This window comes from Lindgomyces ingoldianus (genome assembly GCF_010093535.1).
Source record: "Lindgomyces ingoldianus strain ATCC 200398 unplaced genomic scaffold BDR25scaffold_88, whole genome shotgun sequence".
Classification (NCBI taxonomy): Eukaryota; Fungi; Ascomycota; class Dothideomycetes; order Pleosporales; family Lindgomycetaceae; genus Lindgomyces; species Lindgomyces ingoldianus.
In genome coordinates, this window is record NW_022985249.1 from 63,629 (window position 1) to 65,544 (window position 1,916).

General features: G+C 52.7%; 1 protein-coding gene across 1 annotated transcript; it reads right to left on the bottom strand.

Moving 5' to 3' along the window:
- BDR25DRAFT_127723 (AMP-binding-domain-containing protein) lies at nt 1-1,916 on the bottom strand (the record flags this gene model as incomplete). Its single annotated transcript, XM_033683787.1, has 1 exon — nt 1-1,916. A coding segment is annotated over one exon (1,916 nt), but the record flags the coding sequence as incomplete, so codon positions are not given.

A 1,916-nucleotide genomic window follows, 5' to 3' on the forward strand; every position in this document is an offset into this window, starting at 1 on the left:
CAGAGTCGTGTCTGAGAAGGGCGTGTTCAATTTCCGCCAACTCTACACGCTGTCCTCGAATCTTGACCTGTTGATCCATACGGCCGAGGAATTCCAGCTGCATGTCTTTGGGACGGCATCGCGCTGCATCGCCAGTCTTGAAGGCTCTCATTGTCTTGCCAGCCACGGTAATTTCCACAAAGCGGTTGTTGAGCCGGGAATCGGTATATCCAAGCGATAGTTGGTCCCCAGTCACGACGACTTCACCCAACACGCCTGGAGAGACGAGTTGTCCGCGAGGATCCATTAAGAACACACCAGAATTCTTAATGGATCGCCCGATAGGAACGTCTTTGTGGCACTCCACGCCAGAAGAGAATGAATAGAGCGTTGTGCAAATGGAATTCTCACTCGGGCCGTATATGTTGATGACGGCGGATTTGACAAGTTTGGCTGCCAGGTGAGCGTCCTTTGCAGGGAAGCGGTCTCCAAGCACATAAAGCGCGTCTAACTCGCCAAGTGCCTCTGATGCTTGGGTGAGGAGCCTTGAGAGCAAAGCCGGTGTCATGAAGGCGACTCGGATTTGTTGTTCTTTGAAAATGCTTACGAGGCCGGTTCCTTCCAGTGCAGTCATGGTGTCGATACAGACCAGAGGGTGACCATGAAGCAGAGCCGTCAACATCTCAAAGACAGATGGATCAAAGGCAAGAGACGTCATATGGGCTACGGCTCCGTAGGCTGGGCGTTGCGATAGCACGTTGACCAAGCTGCGGTGCGGAATCATGATTCCTTTAGGTGTACCTGTAGAGCCGGACGTGAAGATAACGTATGCTAAGCTAGTCGCTGTTGGCATAACGGTTTCTATAGCCTTACGAGTGTTTTTCTGGACCGATGCGGATAAGGCTTCGGAGATGGGTATAAAATCGATGTCATCCAAGCCAGACATCGCCTCGGAACCGGTTCCTAGTAGCACAATTCTGTGACCCGAGATGGTTGAAAAGATTGCCTCAAGTCGACCTTGGGGAATGGAGACGTCAAGCGGTAAGTACGCAAGGTTGGCCTTGAGGATGCCGAAGAAAGCGACGACCGTTTGCCAGGATCGCCGACCCAATACAGCAATGAGCGTTCCTGAAGGGACTCTGAGTGTCCGTAAGTACGCAGCCAGTTTGTCTGACTGTCGGTCGAGCTCCACGTAGGTCAGCTCAATGGCAGAGTCTTTGACCGCCAGTGCCTCCGGAGATATGGCCACTTGGTCCCGGAAGAGGTCGACGACGGTCGAGTCCCGCGGATACTCCCTACGCTGGATATCGAGCAGACCCAGGTCGCGGAGCTCTGACAGACCGTCTGTGATTGGAAGAGTAGTGATTGGCGTCTTTGGCTCGTTGAGACCGCGACGGAGGATCTCATAGAAGACGGAGAGAACTCCGATAACAGTCTCAGCCTCGAAAAGATCTTTTCCATATAGTACACCACCGGTCATGCTACTCTCCTCCTGGAAAAAGTGGAACTCCATATCAAACCGTGTGGTAGGTGTTAGTGGTATGAGCTCTCCCTCTACACCTTCTAAATTCAGGCGCCCAAGGTGTTTCTGTGAGTGGACAGCAAACATGAGCTGGACTAGTGGGTTGCGCGATGTGTCTCGCGATCCTGGTAATAGCGACGACACGAGCTGCTCGAACGGTACGTCTTGATTGGCAAAAGCACCCGTAGTAGTCTCACGGACCTGCTGGACTAGGCTGTCAAAGGTATCATCGTTGATAGAGACCCGGATACCCTGAGTGTTGACAAAGAAGCCAATCAAATGTTCAAGTTCTGCCCGGTTGCGGTTGGCGATGGGGATACCAATTGTCGCATCATCGACTCCAGTAAGCCTATAGTGAGCTGCGCGGAAGGCAGAGAGCAGGACGACGAATGGTGTGACTTGCTGAGCACGACAA